The 26,216-nt window shown below is 42.9% G+C and overlaps 2 protein-coding genes across 4 annotated transcripts in view; both read left to right on the top strand.

Moving 5' to 3' along the window:
- The first annotated feature begins 750 nt into the window (after positions 1-750).
- The window catches only part of DHRSX (dehydrogenase/reductase X-linked), a 169,004-nt gene continuing 143,538 nt past the window's right edge, over positions 751-26,216 (top strand). The window contains exons 1-2 of one of the 2 annotated variants that reach the window (XM_030446450.1): positions 752-1,048; positions 1,672-1,730. In XM_030446450.1, coding sequence (XP_030302310.1) covers positions 942-1,048; positions 1,672-1,730 — 166 coding nt within the window. In that variant the 5' untranslated portion in view covers positions 752-941. Of the gene's footprint in view, positions 1,054-1,671; positions 1,731-26,216 lie in introns of both variants that reach the window. The other variant, XM_030446439.1, reaches the window with a different exon arrangement.
- ZBED1 (zinc finger BED-type containing 1) lies at positions 970-10,669 on the top strand. 2 transcript variants are annotated; one of them, XM_030446417.1, is made up of 2 exons: positions 970-1,053; positions 8,283-10,669. In XM_030446417.1, the coding sequence occupies exon 2, from the start codon at positions 8,334-8,336 to the stop codon at positions 10,419-10,421; it is 2,088 nt and encodes a 695-aa protein (XP_030302277.1). In that variant the 5' UTR covers positions 970-1,053; positions 8,283-8,333; the 3' UTR covers positions 10,422-10,669. The 2 variants fall into 2 exon arrangements, with proteins under 2 accessions (XP_030302277.1, XP_030302285.1); XM_030446425.1 differs by lacking the exon at positions 970-1,053 and adding an exon at positions 1,655-1,730.

The raw sequence follows: 26,216 nt of genomic DNA on the forward strand, positions 1-26,216 counted from the left end.
CAGGGGCTGTATTTACTGTAGCTGAAATCAGCCATCTACCAGAAGAACTGGTAGGTAGGATGTACTCTAAGTACTCGATGTCTTAAAAGCGACGCCGAAGATTTAAAACCGAAAATAAAAAACTTTCGAGACAAACCCCTTGATACTCCAGGTATCGCTGTGCAGAATCCCTGCATCAGGCTCGTATAAAATCCAGGCTTCTGGTGTAAGAGTGCTCTGGACATAGGGCTGCATTTGGAGAAATCGCTATCTCCTTACAGCCGCGACGAGGAGAGGATTCGGCTGCCAAAGGTGACAGGGTCCTGTCCAGCCCCAGCGATGCCCGTGGGGCCCCTCACCTGTGCCGAGGAGAAGGTGGATCGCGACACAGCTCGCTGGGCGCTCTCAGCCAGGGGATTCTGAAGCAGACCCGGCTGTCTCACCCCTCACCTCACCTGGGCACTTCAGGCTGCCTCTACCTGGAACCGACCTGGCAGCGAGACCCAGTGTGCACCCAGAGCCCGGCAGCCTCTCACCCTCTCCCGCCGCCGCTTCTCGCTCGCTGCCGAGTCACACCCCCGCGGAGCGCCGTTTCCCTCGCACCCCGCTCCCACCCCATCTTCCCGGGGATCCCCGAGGTGGAAGAGCCGCCAGCCCGTCGCTATCGGCTGCCTTTACGTCCGCCGCCGCCCCTTCCCTCCCAGCGCTGGCCGCGCCGCGGCCCTTCCCCCGCTGCACATGCCCAGAAGGGCGGGAGCCGCGGCGCGCCCGGGCGCTGCTGTGACAGCGGCGGCGCTTTCCCTTCCGCTGGGTGGGGGCAGCCCCACGCCGCGCCCCCTCTTCGACCCGGCCCGGCTCGGCAGAGAACCACCGAGCCACGGATCAGCCGCCCGCCCTCCCGCCTGCCGAGAGCTCCTTCCCCGCCTCGCCCCAAGCCAGCCGCCGCGGGGCGGGAGGCGGCCATGTCGCTATTGTCTGCTCTGGTGCCCTTGCTCCGGGTGTACCGCATCGGCCTCCTCGTCATCCTGCACCAGCTGCGCCGCCGCCTCCTCCCGCGCTGTCCCCCGGCCCCAGGTGAGCACCGCAGCCGGCGCCGCGGGGAGGGAGCGGGACGGGGGGCGGCAGCCCCGGCCTGAGAGAGAGGGAAAGTTTCCGCGCCTCCATCTACCCACCCTGGGGCTGGGGGACGGCGGCAGCGCCGGTGCCCCAGGGAGCGCGGGGCCGAGACTTTTAGGCCCAGCGGGGAGACGGGCACACGGTCAGGACAGGATAACCGCGACCTTGGCAGCAGAAGCGGGTGGCCCGCACCGCGCCGCTTCCCCCCACAACGAGGCAAGAGCCGAGGCACCGCGGCGGCCCCGGCCCTGAATCGGGCGCTGCCGCCAGGCTCCTCCTCCGCGGGCTGGGCCGGGCCGGGCCCACCGCGCCGCCTGAGGACAAACGGCCCGGGGGGGTTGCGGCTGCCGGGGAGCCCTCCCCGCCCCGCATGGGCCCCGCCCTCGCTGCCGCCGGCGGGCGGCGGGTCCCGGCCCCTAACCGCCCCGGACGCGGGGCGGAGCGGGGGGCCGGGCCCGGGACGGGCGCCTGGCTGCACGCCGGCCTGACTGCGGCCTCGGGAGGCGGTGTGGGGTCTCCGACGGCCGGGGGTCCCCGCTTCTCCTCTTCCTCCTTTTGTTTTGTTTTTGCTTTTCTGACTGTTTCGCCTCAGACCTTGGCTCAGAGCCGCGCGGGCGCAGCCTCCCTCAGCCCAGGTAGGTGCTTGGAAGGCGGGTAGCGGCGGGCAGCCTGCCCTTGGCTCGGCCACCGGCCCGGGATCTCCTGCCCGTCGTGTCCCGGCCCCGTTGCCGGCCCTCACGGGCGGCTGGAACCGAGGGCCCCGGCCGGAGGGGAACAGAGCCGTGCTCTGAAAACTTAAGTCTTTGATACCGGCTGACGCTCTCTGACAGCCTTTAAGCTGGGTGAGTGACACTCGGTAGTTTTCTCCGAAGGACTTCAGGTTAGGTATTTGTTGTAAGTTACGCTTTTACGCTTTTCCGATTCGGGTCAACCAGCATGCCTAGTACGGACAAGAAGAAACTTTTCAGTTTGCCCGAAAACGAAGATCTGAATTTCCTCTTTCCTCACATTACTCTTGAAAACTTTAAAACGCTTCTGAGTTTATAAACTTAGAGCAAACTATGCTCTGAATGGATGCGTAGAGTATCATCAGGGCTGAGCGTACAACTGCATGCTAGTCAGTGCCTTTAACTTTCTCTGCTTAACAGCAAGTAAGCCTTTGTGGCTCTGTTGACAGTTTTAACCAAAGGAACAGTTTAATAGATATATATTGGGAGGGTATAGTGTTTCAGTAAGGAGAGAAGGCAGATGAAATTTTTTTTAGAAAATATCTGAAGCACTGAGGAGGAGATGGGACAAGTACACCACACAGTAAGAGGGTATTTGTGCATTTCATCACAGGTAGCTTTTTGTCTACTTTTAATTAATTCCTGATACTTCTTTGGATTCTTCTGTCTTATTCCCATAAGACAGAGACCCTACACAACTGAGAGAACCCTGGTGACAGAAAGGGCAGATGTGCGCACATTTGAAGTCATCTGGGCATTTTTCTAGCATTAGTTTTTCTTGGCAAAGTGAACCTGGGTATTGTGCCTAGGGTGTGTAACACTTTCCAAATCTTTTTTTCGAACCACAGAGACATAGCATGACGAAAATGTGAACTGAATGTTTTTTGGGGTTTTTGGTTTTTTTTTTTGTTTTTTTTTCAGTCTGTTCTTAGCTACTATTAAAGCAAAACAAAACAATACAGAAGTGTTGAATTTGGAAATGCTGGAAGAAGGCAGTGAAGATCCAACCTGGGAAATGTTAGCTGACTAAGACCAAGGCAGACCTGACAGATGTGGAAAGTTTTTTTTCAGCCCTAATGCAGGGTGGTTTCTTCCAAGGACAAGTAGTTTCCTCTTCAATAGCTGTTTGCGTGGAGTTGCCTCTTGGCAGTTACCTGCTGCCCTGCTTCAACTTGCTGTGTCCAGCCATTGCTGAGAAAGGTGAATCAGTTTGTCAACAGGAACTTTTTTACCCAGATTAACCTCGTTTCCATAATAACTTCAAAATAGCGACTGCAGTGCAGCAAAAAGTTTTAAGTGTTGGTTAGAACGTGCTTAGTTAAAGCTCAGATCAGTCATCTACTCTTGCCGTAAGAAAATAACAAGTAACTTTTCCAGACAGTAACCTAGAAAAGTGCATATGTTTAAAAGTGTATTTATTTTTTTGAGGGAGTGTTCTGTAACTCTGACCAGAATAGACATTTTATTGTCAGGGTGCTTTCCTGGGGAGAGCCTGGAGAGGGGAAGCAGGACTGGGAAGGGCAGGGTGGCAGAGTCAGCCTTGACTCTGATCTTGTCTCCTTGGTCCCCGTTTCCCCATCAGAGTTCCCACTCTTCATGTGTCAGCAGCTCTCTTTGGAATGCTAAAACTGAGGGATGCCTGGTGGCTTGTCCTTGAGATCAGTGGATCAGGAAAGGGGTCTGGTGTCAAGGAAGCCCTTCTGTCTCTGAATTTTCCATGAAAAGTTTGCCTTCTTGAGCTTGCCAGGAAGAAGTATTCAGTATTTCAATCCAAGTAAACCAAATTAGTTTTATTTTTCTTTTCTTTTTCCTTATCCGTAGTCAAAGTTGCATGTTCTTGGTATGTGTGCTTTTGCATGGCTTTTAAAAGTACCTGTTTGTTTTTTCAGATCTTTCAGGGGATGATCTAGCTTTTGTAGATGGGATTCAAGACAGTCTTTGGGAAAAAGGGCAGTTTGAGGTCTGAAATCTAGATTCAGTGCAAAAACTTGGTAATTGTTTTGAGTTGCAGTCCCAAAATATACTTACTATGGAGTGAGCCTGAGCCCTTCTACCCCAATACAGAGTAGGGAAGTGGGTCTGAAATTCTGATCTCGATCTGCAGGTAAGGGAAATAGGAGCTGAGGGGATAAATGGAGTGCAGTCAGTGATTGCTTTGCTAACTAAAATCAGTATGCAAAAATAAAGGGGAACTTATGTTTAACTTATATTAAAGCATTTTTCCAAGTACTAACTACATAAATGGCATAACTGTGGATATGTAGTACAAATTATGTTAGCGTTCAGTGATCTAAAATTAGTAGTTTCTTTAGAAATTACTGCTTGGATTTCACTGCCCTGCATGACTCCATATCTTGATATAAACAGCTTTCAAAAATAAAAATATAATCAGTGGATTGGTAAAAGACAAAATCATGTAAATTGTGACACCAGGATATTAAAACTGAAAATGTGGTCACTGAAAGTCATCCTATTGATAGCAAAAAAGGTTCATATAGTAATCTTGGTATTTTCAAAACTTTGCAAGGAGTTTATTTGGCAGCTCCCTCCTGCTCTTTCTTTTCTGCTACACACATTTCATTGGAATTTGGTTGGGAAAGATTAAATGCTGAATGTTTTGTAGTTCTGAAGTCTTGGTAGTAAAATTTGGTACCTGTAATCAGTAGAAAAATAGTTCTGTAGAAGTTAATAATGTGGCTGAAGTTCAGACAATCTTAGAGCTGACTCTTGTTCTTCTTACAAGTGATTGAGATTTCATAGGTATTTTAAATTTGCCTCCATTTCTAGTTATTCTAGGTAGTAATTGGTATGGAATTTCTTTACAATTAATCGTAAAATATTAATTAGTAAGAAGCATCTTTTAATTTCAAGTAATTTATTAAGGATTTTTAGTTTATGTGAGTAAAGCAGATCGAGAGACTGAGCCCTTCCTGCTCAAAGCCGTATGAGCTCTGGTCTACTAAACATCCTGAGGTGGGCAGAGAAATGAGCAGGTAGGAAAGATTGAGGGCAGGCAAAAATAAAGTAGCATCTAAAAATTAATCCCTCTCTCTCGCGCATGCGTGTGAGAGTTATTTAGGTAGTTTCAGAAGTGAGGAAACACCTGTTTTATGGTTGTCCCTGTGCTGAATGAGGCAAGGGCTATGCGACAGCGATCCCTACCATGTAATTAGGGTGCCATTGCTGTGTGTGCACAAGGGGGCAGAGCTAAGGTTGGCAGGGTGGCTGCACACCCCATGTTTTGTTTCTTCACATCTCCGTGCTTGGTTTCACAACCCGAGTGACTCTCTTACAGGTTTTGAACCTATTTCCTTCTCCACCAGGGAAATTTAGCCCTGCCTGGTGCAAGGGTAGCATCGTTGCCCCCTGCAATGCATGTTGTTACTGGCATTTTGGTATTTTGTTTTAATCCCTATTCTGGAGAAGGGGAGTCATGGGTTTGTGTTAGGAGAGTGAGAGGGGCCAGAGGGGTGTGAGGAGGCAGCACAGTCTGCCCTGAGGAGAGCAGGGATAAGGTGCTAGGGCCAGGAAACATCTCTTCCTCCTCCTGTGGTAGTGGATTGTGCTGGAGGCCAGCAGAGGATCCTGTCTGCAGGCTCTTAAAAGCCTGAGCATGGGTACTGGCTGGTGGCGTTGGTCAGCTGCATGGAGGAGGTGAGGATAACAACAGCTTCTCAAGGTTCAGTCTGTTTCAGTGTGGATGGGAATTCAAGGGAGAAAAGGAAAGCCAGCTTTGTAGCCTGAAGGCTTCTGCATGTGGAAGAGTTTCAGGAAGCCAGAGTGGCAGTGTTTTTTTATCATGGAAAGATAGGCAAGCTGAAAGAGAGCATTTCCATCAGCTGCCCTTGTAACAAGCTGTAGCACTTCCCAAAGGGGCCATGAGGTGCCCAGTGGATTTCATTCTGGTGCTTGTGTCTTCAGTTTGGCTCAGAGTGGAAGCTGCTCTGTTTTTTGCCAAGCCTAGGCTATGAATACTTAGACTGTGTCAGTGAAACAGGAAAACTAATCTCTTCCTGAAGAAAAATGAGAGTTATGGGTTTTGGTGATAGTTTTTTTGCCTTTTTTCTTTCTTTTTTTCTTTTTTTTTTTTTTTTTTTTTCCCCCAATAGTGCCAGTTATGCTGTATAACACTTGAGGAGAGGATGATCAGGAGTTTATATTTGAGCTATTATGACAGCTGAATTAGTGTCAGATCCATCTCAAAAAAGATGGCAAAGCTGTAACATACATAAGGATGAAAGGTGGGGTTAAGCTGTAGCACTCCCTTGATCTAAAATAACTTGCATTTTATCAGTCTGTGATGAACTTTTTATGATCCAAAGTGTGTCATACCAACTTTGGTGCATCTTTAAAGATGCACCAACTCTTCTATTACAGTGCCCTCCTCCTTGCTCTCAGGAACTGCCATGTAACTGCAAGGGAACCTCTTAAGATTTAATGAAGTACTGGAAGCCTCTATACATCCTTGAGAGACCATGCCATGGGTTGAAATGGAGGGATCTGAAAGCAATACTAATGCATACTGATACAACATATTTTGTCAATACACAGTCTGATGCTATGGCAGGGTTACATCATTATACATTACCCTGCTTTATCTTTCAAAATCATCAGTTTTTGTGGGATTGCATACCTTCGTGCTGTTGATATGCACATCTTTGGAATTATGCAGCATTACCATGTTGAATCAATAGTTTATCCTGGCAACTTAAAAGGCACTGAATGAATCACTGTAGAGGGCAGGCTAGCAGCCAGGACATTGCCCCCTCAGGAAAAAAGGGTCTACACCCAAAAATAATCTTCAGATATAAGTACTGAAAACAAATCCAATAAAATGCTTGCCCCGCATCCTTCATTCTGGTTCTAAACCAACAGCTGTGTTTAGATACGTTTAGTCTTGGTCTGTGTGTTTTTTATTCAAGATGTACAGAAAGTGCTTAAAAAGACCAGCTCTAGTTCAGAGGAAAAATATATTTTCTTAGGGATTTTCATCAACAGCAGGAAATACACCGGAGAAGATTGCAGGCATACTTTTTTGTGGGGGATATTCCTTTTCAGCAGTATGAAAAGGTCCCGTTGTTTCTTCCTCCCCCACTCAGCCATTCTTAGCACCTGGCAATGTCTGGGCTTGAGCACAGGTGCAGCTGTTGGATGGAAGAAGAGGGATGCCATTGCTTTCAGGCTAGCTGCAGGAATGCTCCTGTTGTGTCTCTCCTGCTCTCTTCTCCCGGATTTTTGTGGCAGAGGTCACATCCATGTTTAACTGGTGACTTCCTTTTCCTTCCCAGTCGTGGCCAGACCCCTGGCAAAGGGGTATTTGTTCTCAAGGTGACTCGGCTGGTGGTGTGAAGGAAATGAAAAAGCATCAGCATGCAATCATGCTATGCTGTGGCTTGGCTCTTTGGTGTAGCAATATCAGCTCCAGCACTGTGCACAGAGATGCTGTAGGCCTCGAGTTGTCCTTGCATGTGACTGCACAAGAAGCATTTTCCTGTGCAGATACCAAGGTACAGATTGCCAAGTCTTGCCTTGTTGCCATGCTCATCTCTAGAGTGTCACCCTCTCTTGACTTCTGTAGCCTTTTGAAGAAAATACAGCAAAGTTATTTTCCATCTGATGTGGATAATAACATTTATTAGTACTTCCCTGTCTGTTTTTCCTGTAATTATAATGCACTGTTATTCCAGGAACCACAATTGAGAACTAGTAGTTCAGGAGATAGCTTTGATTTCAGAAAGAAAGTACAGGAAAGGTGTCATGTGCATCCTTAATCTTCATGCAAGCTCAAACTCCTTTTATTTCAGTCAGAAAACATCTTTACATTTCAGAGGAGCAGCATTATGCCGTAATTTGCGTCACAGATTTTTTTGGGGGGGCTTTTTTTTTTTTTTTAAACCAAATGCTGAAACCATTAGATCAAGCTAACAAAACTTCGTTCAAAATAAACAAACAATAAAACCTTTGCTCCTTCTGTATCAGGTTTCAATTTAAATAAATGTTAACTGTGAAGTTCAGTATCTCTTAAGCAAGAAGATACCCTACTCTATCCCTAACTCTAAGGGATAAACCCTTTTGTCCAAACCTTAATATAACTTAAAGAGACAGGAAAATGCTATAGCAGATGACCAGTTTGTGTGACAGTAACCTATCAACTCTGTGGTGGTTGTTACTCTTTGTCTACCCAGAATTGTGTTATTTGCTACTAATTATAGTTCTGGAAACAAAACTCAGGTCCTCTAGCTTGTAGCAGAATGTGAGTTATTAGAACCCTTTTTAAGTTTTTGACATTTCAGTGGGCTTCCTGTAGGTCACACTTCCTGCAAATCTCATCTTTAAATTTGCAAATGTAATTAGTAAGGTAGGTTTCTTGATACATTTGCAGAAACACTGATTTCACATAATTAAGTGTGGTCAAACTTGTGCTTTCTCATTGTATCTTTATCTTACTGCCTTTATCAGGTACTCATTAATGAGTGAAGGATCAAAAGGTGGGACGGTGGCCAAGAAGCAATGGAGAATAAAGGTTTAGAAGGTTCCCCATCAGACCTAAAGTTAGTGGCTCACCCGAGAGCAAAGAGTAAAGTGTGGAAGTACTTTGGGTTTGATACCAATGCAGAAGGATGCATATTACAGTGGAAGAAGATCTACTGCCGTATTTGCATGGCACAGATTGCTTACTCAGGAAACACCTCCAACCTTTCCTACCACCTCGAGAAAAATCACCCAGACGAATTCTGCGAGTTTGTGAAAAGTAACACTGAGCAAATGAGGGAAGCCTTTGCCACTGCGTTTTCAAAAATCAAGCCTGAGTCGTCGCAGCAGGTTGTTCAGGATAGCCTCATCATGAAGACCTACCAGAACTACGAAAACAAAAAGCATCAGGAACTGACATCTGCAGTCATCAGCTTAATTTGTGAGGGTATGTACCCAGCCTCTATCGTTGATGAACCCACCTTCAAGGCCCTCTTGAGAACAGCAGACCCCAGGTATGAACTTCCCAGCCGGAAGTACTTCTGTACAAAAGCTATTCCAGAAAAGTACAATGCCATTAGGGAAATTGTGCTGAAAGAGCTCACAGAGGTTCTGTGGTGTGGCATATCCACGGACATCTGGAGGAGCGAAAACCAGAACAGGTCGTACGTAACTGTTGCGGTTCACTTTCTCAGCAGCAGCCATGCCAACTGCCTGGTGGTGAACTCGCGGTGTTTAAAAACATTTGAAGTACCGGAGGATAACGTTGCAGAGACTATTACACGAGTCCTTTATGAAACATTCATTGAGTGGGGGATCAATTCAAAAGTCTTTGGTGCTACAACAGATTACAGTAAGGACATTGTGAAAGCTTGCTCTCTTCTAGATATTCCCGTACAGATGCCTTGTTTGGGGCACACTTTTAATGCAGGAATACAACAAGCTTTTCAGCTCCCCAAACTCTGCAGCCTTCTTGCCAGGTGCCGAAAACTGGTGGAGTATTTTCAGCAGTCTACGGTCGCGATGTACATGCTGAGTGAGAAGCAGAAGCAACAGAATATTCTCCACTGCATGCTGATAAGCGACCGCGTTTCCTGGTGGGGAAGCACGCTCGCCATGCTGCAGCGCCTCAAGGAGCAGCAGTTTGTCATTGCAGCTGTTCTTGTGGAGGACAGCAACAACCACCACCTGATGCTGGAAGCCAGTGAATGGAATACAATCGAAGGGCTAGTGGAGCTGCTGCAGCCTTTCAAGCAAGTTGCAGAGATGATGTCTGCCTCAAAGTACCCTACGATCAGCATGGTGAAGCCGCTTCTCCATATGCTTCTGAATACTACCTTGAACATCAAAGAGAACGATTTGAAAGAAATCAGCATGGCAAAGGAGGTGATTGCTAAAGAGTTGTCAACCACCTACCAGCACACACCTGAGATAGACATGTTTCTCAACGTTGCAACTTTCTTGGATCCCCGCTACAAAAAACTGCCTTTTCTTTCAGCCTTTGAGCGGCAGCAGGTTGAAAACAGGGTGGTGGAAGAGGCAAAAAGCCTGCTGGAGAAAGTAAAAGAAAATACCTTTAGGACTGAAGAGAAATTCTTCACTGTTTCAGAAGAGCCCCCTGTGAAAAAAATCCTTATCTCTTCTACTCCTCCTCCTACAAGTGTCATCAACAACATGCTCGCAGAGATCTTCTGCCAGACGGGAGGAGTGGAAGACCAGGAGGAATGGCATGCTCAGATTGTTGAGGAGTTGAGCAACTTTAAGTCACAAAAGGTCCTTGGTTTGAACGAAGACCCGCTGAAGTGGTGGTCTGACAGACTAGCTCTGTTTCCAGTTTTACCAAAGGTTCTTCAAAAATACTGGTGTATTTTGGCCACGAGGGTCTTCCCTGAGCGCCTTTTTGGTTCTTCTGCTAATGTTGTAAGTGCAAAGAGAAACCGGTTAGCCCCAGCTCATGTGGATGAGCAGATCTTTTTGTATGAAAACAGTCGGAATGGGTCTGAGGCAGAACCAGAGGATGAAGATGAAGGGGAGTGGGGTTTGGAACAGGAACAGATTTTTAACTTAAATGACTCAGTAAATGTAAACAACAATTTCTTTAATATCCGAGACAGTGGGTTTGTTTAACAGGACTGCTGCGGTACATTTAATAACAAAGAAAAAAAGGTATTTGTCTTAAGTTACCAAAAATACTTCTGTTTTATGCTATGAATGCTGTAAATATTGAACAGTTGTAACAAACTCGATTTAGCTTCCGTTGTCTGTGTTTTTCCCACTGTCTTAAAAGATGAATGACTTGTGATTAAACAGCACTGAAACGAATGAGGAAATAAATTCTACAAAGACTCTGGTTTCTGACTGTGGCCCAGATTTCAGAGAGCACTTACCCGTGTGCTTCTTTTCCACTTGCTTCAGTGGGAGACAAACACATGCTTATGTGCTTTCTATTCATAAAAATATTTCCTGAATTAGGACCCTGAGCAAGGGTGTTTTTAAGATTTATGCCTCTGTTTGTAAGTCCTGCGTGACTCAGGATTTTAGCTTTAAATTTTCGATTTTAAAACATTATTTTTAAAATCCTTAAATCTGAGCAGCAATTATTTTTGAAGTGTATTGATGCTACAGAATGAGAGAAGTTCTTGAGCCTGATTTTTCTTTTTCACTACCTCATGTCTTAGGCCTCTGGTCTATGCCAGGAAAGTTCAGCTGGTATAATTCTGTCAATTAGGAGACTGATGTATTACTATTTTAACTGATGCTGTGCTGTCATAGGCTGTAGTGTGGATGCATTTAAACCGGGATAAGTTATTTTCCTTTCCACTGCGGTGCAAATGGTATAAACACTTCCTAAACTGGTATTGCTGTGTCCATATTAGTCTGGTTTTACCATTTCACTGCAGCAGCTGAATGGCAAAAACTTTCTTTTTGTGTGTGTGTGTGTCTAGGCAAGCCCTGATTGTAGTCTCTTGTGCTTTTCACAAAGTGGTTACGAAGCACACAGGGTTGGAGCACTGTTGTGTTGCCTTCACTGTATGTTTGCCTTCGCTGACCTTAGGGCTGATGCCAGGTAGTGTGAAGCAGGCGAGGCATCAAGACCCCTCAGCAGCTGAGGCAGGGAGGGAAGGGAGGGATGGAGAGGGTGGAAATGTGTATGGGCTGTGGGTCTAACTCTCTGTCTGTCTGTCTATGTTATTAAATCCTTAACCTCTTAATTTAAATGGAGACTTTGCCCAGGGTAGCTAGAAAATTTTGTTGTCGGGAAAAGCAAAATAAAAAGCTTTAATATCATGTAAATATATTTAAAAGAAGGGGACCTCTCCATTCCCCATGTATTTAGTGAGTCCTTAAGGTTGTTTCTTGTTACATTAGCACTTAAAAACTTTTTTTTTTCTCCTGTCTCTTTTTGATTCAGTTTGTAGAGTGGGTTTCAGTCTTGTCCAGTCTAATGTTTGAGTACTGTTTCCATTTAGTTGTTATATATTGTAATTGCTTCCTTTGTGTCTATACCTATGTGTTTTAAGTGTTTTAAGCCCTTTGGAGAACTTGGCAAACAAGAAAAAAGGAAAGAAAACCAACCCAGATCCCCCATCTCTTATGAAATACCACAAGTGATAAACAAGATCAGTGTTCTCATGCTTGGCACAGAGCGGGATGGTAGCCAGCATTTTCCCCTGAAGTGTGAAGGGGAGGACTCTTGGCATAGTCAACTCACAGTCAAGGTTTGCTCGGGGTTTTGTTACTGGTGTCTTGTCACCCTCCTCAGCTTTGGTCTGCAGCTATGTTAACCACACTGTTTTTGGACAGAGGTCTGTAGAAGATTGGCTGTTACTGTTCTGGAGGAAGCATGTTGGGTGGATGTGTGGTTGTAGAAAGGGCCCAACCAGGAGGAACACACAAAAATGAGAATCATGATGGAATTCAATCTACTGCCAGACTGCTTGTTTGTTTTAGTTGAATTTTTTTTCTTTTTTCTTTTCAACTTTCAGGCCTCTCTGTTCTTTGTTGGTAGCAGGAAGGAGCAGGTGGGTGAGGAGAAAGGACAGAGGCTGCATTAGAGGAGCAGTGGAGGAAATAGTAAGAAACTACCTGATACTTTAAGGCCTGGGAAAAATGCATTGAACAGGTGGTGTGGCCCATATTTGGCTGTCAGTAAGCCTAGGCTTTCACTCATCAGCCTCCCCAAAAAAGTGCAGTTTTTGCCTATATTTGGGTGCCAGCTGGTGTCACCTGCATCTTGCTGCCACCTTCACTTGCTGCCACTGCTGCTAGCCCTTGAGGAGTTTTGCAAACACTAGTGTGAGGTGTGCACATCTTCTCTTACACGAGCATGATTCAAAGCTAAGCCCTTGGAACCAAGGCAGAGGCACAGAGCACTCTTCCCCAGTCCATGCTCAGCCTGCCCCCTTTGGAATCATCTGTCCTGTTTCCCCCTTTGTCCCTCTCAAGCTAAATGTACACAGTGATGCTCACAAGCAGCTATACTGAGATAAGTGCAGTGCACTACCTTCCTTCCAGCTTCTTTTTTATTTTTTGGTATCCAAAGTAAAACTAGTTGGTTCAATTGATGTGTCTTTCAGCATTCTTACAAAAAAAAAAAAAAAAAAAAAAGGGAAGAAGAAAAAAAAAACCAACCAAAAAGCCGTTGTTAGTCTTACCCATTGTCTGTGAGATTCTTATTTAATGTTTAACTCTGGAATATTGTTAAATAAACCAGAAAAATAAGTTAGTTACTAGATTGTTTGTCTGATATGTGTTCATATCTGCTGCACTTTATGACTTTGAACTCTTCTGCAACAAGGGGAGGTTATATTATAAGGTCTTGAAGCTATGCATTTATTTTCCTTTTGATCCTGTAAGTTATTAAAAAAAACAAAAACAAACAAAAAAAAAAAGCTGTACAAATCTTTTGGATTAAAAAAAACAAACTGAAAAATATCAGAAGTTTAGATGGTTTCTCTTGCTTAAATACGTGTGGTGTTTTTCACTTAAAGGCATAATTCTCTGCTGTTTAGTTGGGTGGAGAACCAAAGTTTCAAAGCTGTTTTAAATATTGCTACAACATGAGTTAAACCATGGGGTTATTGCCAAGGGTGGGCCCAGCACACGTTTCCAAATTATGCTATTGACTTAGATTTATGTTCGTGTTTCTTGACAGCTAATTTGAATCCACAGCCTAATGATTCCTTTTCTCTTTGGTACAGCCAAGACATCTTCTTGGAGAGGCAATAGAGAAACTTCAGTTTTGAGTGCTTTCATGATGGAAAAGTGAATTTTTAGACATCCTGTCAAAGTATGTACTTGATATCAAAAGAAGACTAATTGCCTTTTGCCACCAACTGCGAATTTCAGTGTTAAAATTGATCTGGCTAAATAAGGTTTCTTAGGGTGAGCAATGTAACTAAAGGGAGTTTCGTGTGTCTGAACAACCTTTGTACATATGTTGCCTCTCTCTGCCATTAGGAATTGCTCTGAAGACAAAAGGAAAACCAAACTGAAGTTGAAAAGATGAATTTTCCCAGCAAACCATGTCTGGGACGCCTTGTTCTGGATCGTTTTAAGATTCTGTCACTGCAATGTTTTAGATTAATTCGATGGCTTTTCTTTAGTTGTTGTCATGGTGGTCCAGTAGCTTTAGAGGAGCATTCATATGCAGGCAGGAATATCAAAAGCAAAAGAAACTTGCACTAACTGTGTATTTGTATTATTTTATAAGCATTATGAATACAGTTCATTATTTTGTCCTTTTTGTGTGATAGCTTAAAAGAAAGGGGCCACCTGAGGACGTCGCTTCTGAAGCAGGGGAAGCATACAGATTTGAACACAGAAGTAGTGTATTTTACATATTCCATGAAAATTGGCTAAAGGAAACTTTATGCTGTAAAAATTGTATTTCAGTCTCTGTACACTGTACATCTTCTGGTGGCCTCCATTTCCGTCCTTCTCAGAGGATGATATCTTGCTGAAGGTCTGGTAATCCTGGTTCTGGTAGTACACTACTGTCTAGTCTAGGCTGTCTTTGGCTATGCTGAGAAGACTCAGTTCTTGATTTGGTATTTTATGACACTTTTTGTTGTTGTTGCTTTTTTTCTTGCAGGCAAAGACTATGATCTGTCTCACTATATATCCTCTGAATCGCTGATCTTCTGCTAAATTCAAGATGTATTTTATTTTTAGAGGATGTAGGGAAATTACAGTTGTTTTTTTTTTTAAATAGCATTGTTATTTGGTGCTGCAGAGATAATTTAAAAATACAGTGTAATCTTATGTCTGTCTTAAAGCCTACATCAGTAAATGATATCAAACGAGTTTACTATTTAAACTGGAATTGCAAAACATCCCTATAGTTGTTGTATAATACTGTCATTTTTACATACAAAAGTATTTCCTTTAGATTGAACAATAAAAATAAATTAAATAGATCTTTTGCTGCTTCTACAGTAATTTTCAGTGCCCCTGCAGTTGTGTTAAAGTTCTACAAGGGAATTGAGTTTACTATTTAAAAAAATACCTTATGTTTTAAGAGCCTTTTTAGTTTATAGAATTTGATTTATGTCTTTTTAAAAGGCAAAGACTGTTGCAGAGTCCCTCAGACTCTGAAATGTTAATATTATGATTTTTGAGCACTAATGTTGACATTTCCAGGCAGGGTGGTATTGATTTCCCCTGCTGCCAGAAGAAAAGGTTAGTGTTAGCAAAAATGCTGCTGCCATCTATAATGCTTTGAAGTGGTGATCAGATGTATCTTTTTCTGCTGAAAAGACTTATTACCTGCAGCACAGGTGTGCTGATTTCCAGGTGTTACAATTAATGTTTACTTCCAATTACTTTAATTTGCAAAGTTCTCCTCTGTCTGTCTTACAGGTCTGTTTCCCTGGCCTGGACTTGGCAGAGTGCTGGGTGGGAGCAACAGGGAGAAGGAGCCCTTCTCCACTCTGTTTTTACAGAAAGATTGCTGGAGAACAGGCTAGCTCAGTTTAAAATGAGTTTAAACTAGGTTCTTACTCCTTACTCTTACTCTGCTGGGGCCACAGTGCCTGTGCCATGCTGCAAAAAGGGAGAGCCAGTGATTCTTCCCTCCTACAGCCCCAACCCCCACCAGAGTGATGTAAAATTGAACACATTGCTCAGTTGGACCAAAATTTCATACATAAGATGCTGGGAAATCTGGCAGAACACTGCTAGGGAAACATGCTTGGGGTCAAGGGCACAGTAAGCAATAATAGTCCTTATTACATATCAGGTTTAGAAGTGGGATGTGTCTACTCTGGTTGTTTGGGCTGTCAGGATAAGTGTCTTAAAGTGGTGCTCGTTTGTTCTCTTGGCTGAAGTTTTTCCTGGGAAATTTTGTGATTATTATACTTCCATATTTAATGCTGACATAGAAAAAAAGAAGTGTTCTGTGGCATGTGAATCTAGATTTTATATGGAGGCTAAAGCTACACTTCATATTGGATAGATATTTGGGGTGTAACATTTGCAGTGGTTTTACTGTTAACAGATTCCATGGCCATGTACATTCAGCTATCAGAAGCAGTAGTGTAGTCCTGTTTTTAACTATGCCAGAGACAGGAAGGGATACTTTTATTTGGAATAAATAAAAAGTGTTTGTATTTTAGCACTTTTAGGTAGAGAAAAATGAAAATGCATCTGTAAATTTATATAATAGTGTAATAATTTATCTAGATCTATTTGCAGATAATTGATTACTTAGATTTACTTAGTATGCTGGAAGTATGACTGTATTTGTCTGTAGCTGCATATGCATGGTGTTATGTCCAGCAGTGATTCCCCAAGAACTGCAGAATGAGTTTGTTTGGGTTGTTTTTTGTTTTGTTTTGTTTTCTTATTACATACGGTTTCATTGTCCCCACACACTTGCAGTCAGGAATGAGAAATTAATCTTTTATTTCTCTAACAGATTCTGCTTTGCTTTTAAGTTTTAACCATTCTGTGTGTCTGTGCATCACTCTGTCTTTATAGACAGTGTGATTGAGGTTTCATTCTCTTTGTTGCTTTTTTAATGTGCTTTTTTCTCAGGAGTCATCAGTGAGGTTTACAGTGATAGGAATTTAGTCTCATAACAAGGAAGATGTAGAGTCAGCATCAGGAAAGCTTGTGCCAGAAACATCCTGTCCTGTGTCATGAATGTTGTGCTCTAAGAGAAACCTTCATCTTCTCAAGTGTGGTTATCTGAGATGTCCTTGTGAGAGAAAAATAAAGTGCTTTTGCAAACAACAACACAGTTCTGTTTTCTGGGTGATAGTTCAGTTTGCTGGGGGTTTGTGCTTTGGGATGCACTCAGAGGTTTGGCCTGAAATTTAAGTTTCTTGAGCATGCAGCAGAATTTATATAAATACAGGGAAATAAATAATGACTGAATCTGCCAAACTCAGTCACTTCGTTGGTGAGAACAAGTAAGAAGTGGGTCCATCCCAGAAAAAAATGTAGCAGGAGCCTGCAGTTTCTGTCTGAAATACCGGCAGTATTTAAAAATACTAAATGATGAACTCTCCTGTAATCTGACATTTCAGAACTGTGTAAAACATGTGGTTTGCACACTTCCTGGTGTTTCCATGCTGCTGCTGGTGAGCTCTGTTGGCTCCAAGGCCAGTGCTCCAAGAGATCAGGGAGGAGTTTCAGTACTAAGGTAGTGGAGGAGAAGAAGCTCTTATCAAACCCTGCCCTCTGCCATGGGAAGCTTGGGCTGAAGTGGTTGTTTCGCAATGATACTTTGGCACAGCCTCTCTGATCCACCACAGACACACTGACATGCAGGCCAAGAACTTGCCACTGACAAGTCCTGAGGGAGTGAGTGGTGGGAAAGAGCCAGTCTTGTGGATGAGTGGAGCCTCCTGTGTATGGTAGACCTCATTTCTTGTCCCTCATTTTATGCCCTGTTTTATTTTCTATGCAGGTAGTGTGTACATTAGTGCTGATCTGCTGTGTGGCTCTTATATTCCAAGTGTGAGGAGGATAGGTTACCTTCATGCTTTCAGGACATGGTGAAAGTAGTCAAAAGTTGGCCAGGTGCTGGATGTGGTTTGCTGCCTGGTTTGCATGAACAGCAGCTTGAGGATGATATTTATTTTCACCCATAGTGCTGCAAATGTTGTCCTGGTGTTGCTGCTAGGAGATTTCTGCATGCCTGGTCAGAGAAATGAAGTGAGAAGAGAGCAAACTTTCTGCATGTTGTGTCTGGAAATATGATGTAATTCCCAGGTGAATTTAAAGCAGTCGCATGAACTGGTTCTTTTGTAGTCTTGCAAACAGACCACCTTGTTCATGCCCTGCTCCCTCAGTTACTTTGAAAATTACCATTTTCATTACTTTGGCTGATCTTCGCAAAGATTTCACAGTTCTTTTTGGAGATAAATTCACAGATAATATAAGAAACTATTTGTCTATTGTTAAGAGGGTTGTGTATGCTTTTTGTACCTTTTTTTTGGCAATGAATTTTAGAGCTGATGGAAGATATTTTTTTTTTACCCAGAGATGAGATACACAAATATCCAAAGTAGGTTGTATGCAGAGACTGGTAAGCTCTTCTTGCTTTGAGGCGTTCAGCCCAGTCTGTTGATTGCACTTCTACCCTGTCTCTGTGGTGTTTAGGAAGGCTGATGTGCTCTGCGGGGGGAAAAACTGATTCCTCTGGAGTGTTTTCCCTGTGTTTTTGTGTTGCTGGGGCTGCTTTCAGGTCTATACACACCTGAAGAAAAGGGGTGGGCCAGGGCTTTTCCCCTGATTTTGGTGCTTCCATGGGTTGGTTGGCTTCCCTGGCAAGAGGATTGTGCTGATGATAGCAACAGCTGGGTGATAAGTTCCCGAACATGAAGTCTACAAAATGATTTCTCTCATTTTATGTTTATTTTTAGGCTAAGATGAAAATGATGCAAGGTGTGGCCTGAAAAGGAGCCTTCAGACCCTTTGCACTAACTACTCGTGAGTTAGGCATCCAAATATAGAGTATGGGATTTAATCCTGGCAGGCGATCCATTTTGCATGCTCTACCTTGAGAACCACTAGAAATGCTGGCATCATAAGTGTATCTCTTTAAAAATATTTTAAATGATGGTGTTCTGAGGTGGGCTCCTTTTTTAGATACAGGCCACAAGTTTTCTTTTTCCATGTATTCATTTTCTCTTCAGGTATGTTTCACATGTTTGGATCCATAGGATAGTTCTGTCTAAAGTGAGGTACTCAAACACTTGAGGTCCTAGGTGTAGGTAAAGTCAAGAGAAGTATTTCCCCTCATGACTTGGAAGCTGGAAGTCTTAATTACTTTCTTGTTGAGGGAAGCAACTGTAACTCCCAAAACATGGGAGAACATAAAATGTAGATAATTATGTTTTTTAGGTAAAATTCTGAGTAAAAGGCTTAAGTTGTAAACTTAAGCCCCTTTTCCACCCTGTTAGCTACATGGCAGCAGGAACAGACCCATAGTATTTCATTGACTATGCAAGTGACAGAACAACATTGTTTTATCTAGTCATTACTTTCCTTGCTAAGATGTTTCAGTTTAGATGTGTCAGTCTTAACAAGCATAAAATCAACAATTTGAGCAGATATGAGTGAGCATTTCTATTGCTTATGCCTTTTTTATGTGATAAACAGGAGCTTTTTCTTCTTCTTAATGTAAACCAAAGGAAAGAAGGAAAACAGGGGACTAATGTTATGAGTTGGAAGGCTGTGTATGTGAGTAGTGCTCCTGCAGCTGAAGCACCACTGATGGATTTCTGAGCTTGGTGATGGATTGTGCTTGTGCCAATAGGGCATTTGGGTCTAAAGCTGAGCAGATGGTATCTTGCAAAGAATATATGACCTTAGCTCTCAGGTCAGTGCTATGCCGATCAATGTGCTACTTCACCCCAAGCGTTAGCTGGTTGTGCAGCTAGCAACTTCTGCTGTCACTCAGTGTCTCTGCTTTTTGGGAACTGTTTGAAGTGGGATCTTCTTTAGGTGACAGAGCCAACTCTGTTAGAATTAGTGATGCAGCAGCTCAAGAAAATGAACTATAAAACGTAATTGGTCCTTTACATCCTAAAAGGAGTTGTTTAACCAAATGGCACTCAATCACACTTCACTTGAAGGCACCGGAGGTTGTAGAAATGCAGCTGAGGAACATTAAGCTTTACTGCAGGGTCAGTTGGGTGGGTGGGTGTCTTTAATCACACAGGACCTTGTGTGGGCTCCACCATGAGGCTGCCTGCATGGGACACATTGCACAACCAAAATCTTACTTGGCTTAGATGTGAGTGCTGAAGCAGACTTGTGAAGTTTTGCAAGGCCAGAGGGCAGGAGGAAGTAGATTTGGAGCCTGTGATGTTATTTTCAGAGATATTTTTGTAGTAGAGTTGTAATACCTCAGTCTCCTTGGACCTTGCAGTTACTGTCCCACCACAAATGCCTTACCTGGGGCTCCCTAGCTTGGTGCTGGAGTAGTGTTGAAGTTGCATGGGCACTAACATGTAATTCTTGATTCAGCTCAGTTTATAGTAAAGCTTTTAGTGCATTAAACAAATCGAGTCGTAGGAACTCTATGGCACTAAGATCATGTGGTTTTACCTTGCCTTGCAGACAGGGCAAGATGAAGATTTGGGCAGTTATGAAGCACAAATATCAAAATTATATACATGCACACTTGGTTTCAAGCTTCTCATTGTAGTTTCTGAATTGCAGATGTCATTACAGTAATTTTGGGTTTGTGGCTTTATCATAATGTATAAATTATTGCATTAATGTTGCAGACATGGTCGAATACAGCAAGGTTTAAATGGGGTTATCTCCAGCAAGGGGAAAAAAACCAACAATCCTGACAGCTACTATTCCTAAAGGAAATAACCAAAAAGAACCAGTGATATTTTGCTTCAGGATTGCTTTTAAGAAAAAAGAAACTGCCACAGGTTTGTAATAAAATTATGAAATTTGCTTTCCATTCACTGTATTTGTCCTCTGCTAGGAGAGGGTTGATATTTAATGGAAAATTATTTGGACAGGAAAACTGCATCACCCATCCTACTCAAAAGACCCTGTTGAGTTGCTTAAGGCTGAGTAAGAGTGCTTGGCTCTGATATACTTCTGCTTTCTGTAGTGTGACTGTTTCCTGCCAGACTGTTCTTTCTGAGACATGGACATTTTGCCATCTGAGGGAATGTCTAACTGTGACTGCTAACGTTGCTCAGTATTTTAAAGTAGCCTGGGGGTAAAACAAAAAAAGAAAGTTGGACCTAAAAAATGTGCTGAATTTATTTCTGATGCAGGAAACTGAGGGAACAATTAAAACCTTTTTTTTTTCCTTTCTTTTTACTTGTTGACACGTTGGTACCATGGTGATATAACTAAGCACCCTCCAACTTCTTGAGAGAGTACTCATCTCCTACAAGCTCTGTTCTGAGTTACCCTCTGTGACGCTGGCTTCACTGGTGTCAAAAACCAAGTTGTGCCAAATAAAAGCAAAGCTCAGTCACCTCCTGACCTCTTGCCTCACGCTGGTGTTTCTCACATGCACAAACCAGGGATTGTAGTTAATGAGCCTTATGAGTGTTCAATGAATTTGGGATTAAGTTTTTAATCCACTACGCTGCAGGCAAGGGTTTGATTGCCACCTCCGGCTGCGCGGGTACGGTGTGCTGCCGCTGGAGATGGGTGATGCTCAGTGTGAGCAATTTGTGCTGAAACAAGTGATATTAAGGTGCCAAGTTCTTTACAAAGCCAATCCAGAAGATGCTCGCTGTTTATTTTTAAAACAGAAGGAGATAATTCAGTAGAACTGTATTTTAATAAACATGTCAACCCGTCCCAGTTAAGCGAGTTACCAATGAGTTGGTGTCAGACCTCGTTCATTGGTACCATCGCAAATGGCTTATAAAAGGATGCAAGAATGTACATATTACACAGCATGAAAACTACTTTGTAAATAAAACATTACTGCATTACACTTTCTGCAAAGTAGGACTGACCCAGTGAAGAGATGAGCTTGTAAGTTTTTTACTGAATATGCCACTTAACAGGGCGCCTGCAGAGCAGTAAGTGCCGGGTTTCGGCAATTGGATATAACATGAATAACTGGAAGTGAAACATTAGTGCTATGAAATGCTTTTTACAGCAGATATATGAGGGCTCTTTGGGCTTATTTTTCCAAAATAACATCTTGTTAATGAATAAAGCTATCCAGTGTGAATATAGATACCATCTAATCTGCCTGTTGGAGTGCTTTCATGCTAATTAGTGCCACCACCTATATGCCAGTCATACTTGTGCATTCATAGCTGGAGTCACTGCATTGCACGGCATATGATTTTAACATAAATAGTCTGCTGAAAATTAGTAGAAAAAAGGTCAGGAAATGCAAAATCCGCGTTCTCTTGATGATGCTGTACTTCCTAACTATATGGTACGGATATTTAAAGAGCAACTAACTCGAGTCAGCAACAAGTTTCGAGTGCTGCAGACACTGCCATCAGTAATGCCTGGTAAGTGCTAGCACAGTTCTTCACACTTGGTTGTAGGCACAGAACTTTATTCCTCCTATAGTTTCTCATGGGTTCACTTTTGCAATTGATCTTCTGAAGTCATTAAGTGTAGTCATCTAGCACTGCAGAGAGGAGGAGAATATCTGAAAGTAGAGGGAAGGCAGTGTAAAGCAAGAAAGATGGGCGACCATGCATCCTGAATTGCCCATTGAGCATGGTCATTAGGTTATACTACAGTGGCATATAGTCTTCCTTGTTTCTTCACTAATTTAATGAGCTTTATTTTGATTTTTGTTATTAAGTGTAGCATATATTCTGTTACTTCCACTTCCATTTTTGAAGTAATTAAAAACATTTTTTCCTCAATATTTACTTCTTAAAACAAGTCATAAAATACCCAGTTAAGACAGAGGTGAAAACATGATTTTTTTCCTAGTCATCTAATCCAATTATAAAAGTATTCTTTTTCTCCCTTAAAGGAATAGTGTATTCATACCTGCACAAGTATACAGAAAATGATTGCAATTCATCGATGAGGTCCAGTTTATTCAGTTCACATTCTTCCAAGCTTCTACCCTGTGCTTTAAAGGCCAAAGTCCTCTTTACAGCTGTGCTCCAGCTGCCAGGTGGTTTTGCTGAGGACTGTGGTGATGGGGACAGAGCTCTGTGAGTCACTGGAGCCACCACAGTGGCTCATCTGGCAGCGTGTGGCCAGTGTGGCTGTTCTGTCAGTGGTGTCTATCCAGGCATGACCTGTTGCTTGCAAAAGCTACGGGGGCTGCATCAAAATGGGTTTGCAGTGCTCTCCTCTGGCTTGGCTGGTGGACATTTGGAGGGGGAGATGCTGAGACCTCTCCTTTCTGCCTGCGCTCCCTGGAGAAACATTGCTCCTGTTACAAGACTGCATGTGGTGTGATCCTGGTGAGTTGTGCTGTGTGTCCTTCTTCATGTTGACATCTCCTCTGTCTGCCTCAGGCTTGTCTGTAGCTGCTGCTTTCTTACTCAAAGATGTGTCTTCTCCAGGCTGAATCTGCACGGGGATGGCTTTGCCGATGTGCTGGGCAAAGCACTCCTTTGAAAAGGTACCACATCCATTAGCAAGGCAATACTTGCAGAAAAACAGCTTTTTCTGTTTCCCTAGATGAAACAGGGAAAGCCAGTAACTGTGCCTGGAGGGCAGTGTGGGCTTTTGCTAGTACAGCAGCACTGGTCACAGAATGCATCAGGGTACAGCCACTCCAGCCAGATGTCCTAGCATGCCTTCACATGGAGGTGTTATTTTGGCCAAAATGAAGGTGGTATAGCCCTCAGTGCTGCTGGATCTCATGAAAAGTTGCAAATCTTCAAAATGCAATGTAGTAAAATAAATGCTGATTCAGACGAAATCTGCTGTTTCAACTTGCAGAGGCTGGAGGGGATCGCTTTGCTCTCCCTGCAAGGAGCTGTGCACCTTTTACCTTCTATATCACCACATTTTTTTCTGAGAGAGGTAGTAACTGGAGGCAAAGCCCTGCTGGAAGATTGAGTGTGAGTGGGCTGGCTGTTCAGACACCGGGACAGAAATTTAAGGCTGGTATCTGGAATAGCAACTGCATTTTAGGTTCACATCTTTCAAACCACCAAGAAGTCAACACAGAGTGTAAAGAATATATTGGAAATGCAGGCCTTGTGTGTTCATGGAAAAAGCCCTAGAGAGAGAAATGTTGGAACCAGCAGAGAGCTGCTGAGCAAGCCAGTGCAAGCTCTTCAGCTTCTATTCCTCAAGGTCTTTCCCCTTTAAATTTTTTAAATCACCTAATGCCTTTACAAAACAACAAAAAACCCCTAAACAAACAAACCAAAAAACCCCCCCAAAAACCAAAACAAAATAAGCCCCTCCAAAAAGCCCCACCAAAATTAATTCAAATTATTTTAATTATTTAGCATTAGACAGAAATAAAACAGGTGTAACTTTTGTCTACTTAATGTGAGTTATAATATGAGAGCTGTAGATAGGAAGCTGCCATCTGTCAGCTTGGCAAGGTCTGTCCTTTGAGAGGTGGGTCCTGGTATGTCAGCTGCACTGGAAGCTGATTACTGATTATGAGCTTGGTGTGGCAAAAATGGGACTATAAGACCTGTCATAGTTGACAAAGTGTCTTTTTGCTCAAATAGAAAAAACAGTCTTTGACTTATCAGCCTTTTCAAACAGGTGTTGGGGATGAGGTTGTGCAGAGGGGCTGGTGTGGTCTCTGCAGGCTTTGTCTCCCTTCTTGGAAGCAGGTTGGTTGGGAGATAATGGGTCAAAAAATACACTTGTTTCAATATGAACTGAGCTTTTACCTTTAAAAATTTGAAAGCTATTTATAGGAGGTAATTAAATGTAGAAATAAAAATAGGCCATTTGTGTCATGCCCTAGAGCATTATCAATAATGGGTTTCATTTTGTGAACAGTTGCATTTCTTCAGAGCAGCATGTGATAGTCTCTAATTGAAATATTAATAGCAGATAATGACACTGTGGAATGATGGCCTCATATATGGAGGTATGCTTTGAGAACTTTTCATTTGTGTGGTAACTCTGCATATTAAAAATCTTTGACAACTTTTTGATGAAGAGCAGTTCTAGAGAATGCACTGTAGCTGCTTTTTAAGGTAACTATTTCCCTGAGTTCTGTGACCTTAACTAGATCAATGGCCTATACAATTTAATTCAAAACTAAGTTTTTACCAAGGAATAAAACTATTTATTTTAAAAAATAAAAATCTTTCAAAACAATTTGCTGGCTATATTGCAAAGCATCTAACTTCCTTGTGAAAACTTTGGTGCATATTTTGTGTGGAACAAGAAAGGTGCAAATTGAAATAAATGTGAGTATCTGATCACTTCAGCACGTGTTACAGAAGAGAAGTCTGGAAAAGAAATCAATATTTTCCTAGCAAGGGACTGTTGTGAGAAAATTAGGAAATGATTTATAGTACAGTGAAGACCTTTCTGTACTCAGACTTTCATATTCCGTTTGAAAACCCTAACCTGCTCCTGTTATCAAAGAGGAGAAAAATAGTAAAATTCCGCCTTCAGAAAGCAAATGTTGTAGTTGTCTTGAAAACAAAACATGTACTCTAACTTATCCCAAGTTAGAGCTGATTTTTAAGCAGTTTTGTGTACACAAAATAGCTCCACCCAGTCTCTGGAGGCTTCAGTAAAACTCCCGTAAGAACTCTCCTTAAAACCAAAAAACCTAAAAATCCCACAAAGCTGTCTTCCATCATGAGTTTATGCTTCTGGAGGCTGGGTGGTGGCCCCAGGAGGTGGCATGTGACAGCAGAGGGGTGAGAAGCTCAGAGCCCTGGGCAGCGATCTCGGGCATACCCTCGCTCAGGGGGATGCCCCACAAGTCTGGAGCCTTTAACATGTTCTTCACCCATGCAAGCAAAGTGAGCCTTGCTCTCCTTGAAGCTGCTGCTTCAGGTGCCTACACTGAGAGGCAAATGGGCACCCATGCAAGTGATAATATGTGGACAGCCCTTGTCACTGTCTGGACTCTTCAGGAGGTGCCAGCTAGCCAAAGAAATAAGTGTATTAGTGAGGGGCTGGTTTGAAGGATGCATAAGTAGTGTAGAGAGGGAGAGGAAGCATGTTGATGTTATTTTCCATCTTTTTTTTTTTTTTTTTTTTTTTTTTTTTTAAACCTGAAGCTTATCTGACATTACAGCCAATGCTCTAATGGCTTATGATCATTAGTCATTTCTGAAGATTTTAATAATATGGAAATGTGCTTTTTAACATTTGGTATTTGAATTAATCGCAGGTATTTCAGGGTAGCTTTAAGTACTGATTGGTTTATGTTCTACACTTCCTGTTAGATAGATTTTTTCCAATAATCTCTAATCACCGTGTACCTCTCTTCCTGATTCTAATTACTGGATCTTTGTATATGATAACAAGCACTTCAGGTCATGAGTGATTGCACAGATTTCTAAAGTGAAGTACTTCAGAAACTTTCAATTACCTTTTAAGTTCTGTACAGCAACTTGTGACTTCTACTTACTTATTTACATTTGATGGAAATACTGTCATGCTGAAGTCATGGGAAGCAAAGGGGGCTTTTTAAGTGGCAGCAGAACATTTTGTTGGCTGCAAGAGGCAGATCTGAATGTGACCTTCAGCTGGATGCTCTTAAGCTTGATTGGGATATGGAAATTACATTCCTTGTCTCTGGGAAGAGGAGAGATGCCGTTTAAACTACCCTTAATGATCTTGCAACTTCTCACCTTCCCCTCCCCCTCCAGAATCTAATATAGTAAGGGGATATTTAAAGAATTGACTTTTCTGATGTACCAGTTGCTCAGCTGTATCTCCCCATCTGTGCGCTGAGCAAGAAGGGATGGAATGATTAATTCCATCTTTTAATAGCATGTGGTCAGAATAAGAGGTGTTGGGACTTACAAACAGTAAAAGTAGAAGCTGTAC

This window comes from Calypte anna, chromosome 1 (assembly GCF_003957555.1).
Source record: "Calypte anna isolate BGI_N300 chromosome 1, bCalAnn1_v1.p, whole genome shotgun sequence".
In the NCBI taxonomy this organism is placed as follows: Eukaryota; Metazoa; Chordata; class Aves; order Apodiformes; family Trochilidae; genus Calypte; species Calypte anna.